Source organism: Lipotes vexillifer, unplaced genomic scaffold (genome assembly GCF_000442215.2).
Source record: "Lipotes vexillifer unplaced genomic scaffold, Lipotes_vexillifer_v1.1 scaffold241, whole genome shotgun sequence".
NCBI lineage: Eukaryota > Metazoa > Chordata > Mammalia > Artiodactyla > Lipotidae > Lipotes > Lipotes vexillifer.
In genome coordinates this window covers 2907256-2908548 of record NW_006784922.1, presented here as the reverse complement: position 1 = coordinate 2908548, position 1293 = coordinate 2907256, and the positions used below count along the sequence as shown (strand labels likewise).

The 1293-nt window shown below is 54.1% G+C and overlaps 1 protein-coding gene across 2 annotated transcripts in view; it reads left to right on the top strand.

The window, feature by feature from the left end:
* Positions 1–501: 501 nt before the first annotated feature.
* Positions 502–1293, top strand: part of CCNB1 (cyclin B1) — an 8097-nt gene continuing 7305 nt past the window's right edge. Inside the window, exon 1 of one of the 2 annotated variants that reach the window (XM_007457084.1) lies at positions 502–780. In XM_007457084.1, the coding sequence (XP_007457146.1) occupies positions 760–780 (21 nt within the window). In that variant the 5' untranslated portion in view covers positions 502–759. The remainder of the gene's footprint in view (positions 781–1293) is intronic. The other variant, XM_007457085.1, reaches the window with a different exon arrangement.

Sequence of the window (1293 nt, the reverse complement as noted above, 5' to 3'; positions counted from 1 at the left end):
TTAAAAGTAAAACAAAAAGATTGGCTTTGGGAAAAAATTCGATTGAAGTAATCTGGTACGTTAAGAGGCTGGCAATATTCTTAAGAGACAATTACCGTTGTGGAAACGTCATGGATCTAAAGAAATCTAAGTTTAGTCCCCTGTTACTAATTTGTGATCCTGAGAAAGTCACCCAAAGCCTCTCTGAGCTTCAGTTTCTCCAACCCAGAGTGCTGCCAGAATGATCAAATGAAAGAATGTATATACAAAAGCTTTTCCTGCTACATGCCACTGCAGAAGAGGAAAGTGTGTTTAACAATAAGTAGGACTAAAGCCATAACTTCCTCTCACGTCAAACCAGCGGCTCCACTCTCTTTTCCAAGGCACCACTGCTAACCATGGCGGCGCCCAGCTTCGCCTCTCCAGGTGGGCGGTGATCACGCCTCTCCAGGTGACAACAGTAGCTGCTTGAAGGCGCAGGCGCCGAGCCAGACCACGTGACGGTCTGGCCCCACCCCCGCCCGAACTTCTTCGCGGGATCGCCCTGGAAACGCATTCTAGGAGGAACCGGCCGCCGCCAATGGGAAGCGAGCGAGTGCCACGAACAAGCCAATAGGGAGGGAGCGGTGCGGGGTTTAAACCTCAAGCGGGGCGAGATTCCTCCCGGCGTGCTGTGGAGGAACGGCTGCTGGTCTGCGGTGGGTTCAAGGTCCCCGGCTGGTCTGGGGCTCCCGTGCTCTGCTTCTCCCCACTTAGCTGCTACCTGGTGCAGAGGAAGCCATGGCGCTCCGGATCACCAGGGTGAGCTGCTAGGGACGGTAAACAAACGCGGCCCTCCTGGCTCGCTGCGTCTCCTCTCCCTATCTCGCCTGCTGGAGTTCCCCTGGCAGGAGTGGACCGGGACAGATTTGGGGGGAGGATGGCGGTCGGTGGGCCTCTAAAATGGTGGGAGAGTTTGGGGTGCGGACAGACGGAGAGAGGAAGGTGAGAAAGAAGTGGATGGGGCTTGGATAAAGTGGGGGGGGAGGGGACAGATGGAGGGTAGACGCGAAACCTTTTGTAAATGGTGACGGAGGACCCCTGAGCGAGCTCCCACCAACTGCATAACCCCCTCCCCACAGGAAAGCTTCCTGCAATTAAGGCTTTTTCGATTTCCTTTCAAATGTAAATTCATGGTATTTTAGGTCAGGAGGGAACTGAGCAGGCAATCACTCAATAGGTGAAAGAACAGGTTCGGGGAGGAATCTGGCTTGTTACAGCTTTAGCGTAGACCCTGGAACGCAGGTTTCCCCTGGGAACCCATTTACAGTCGGC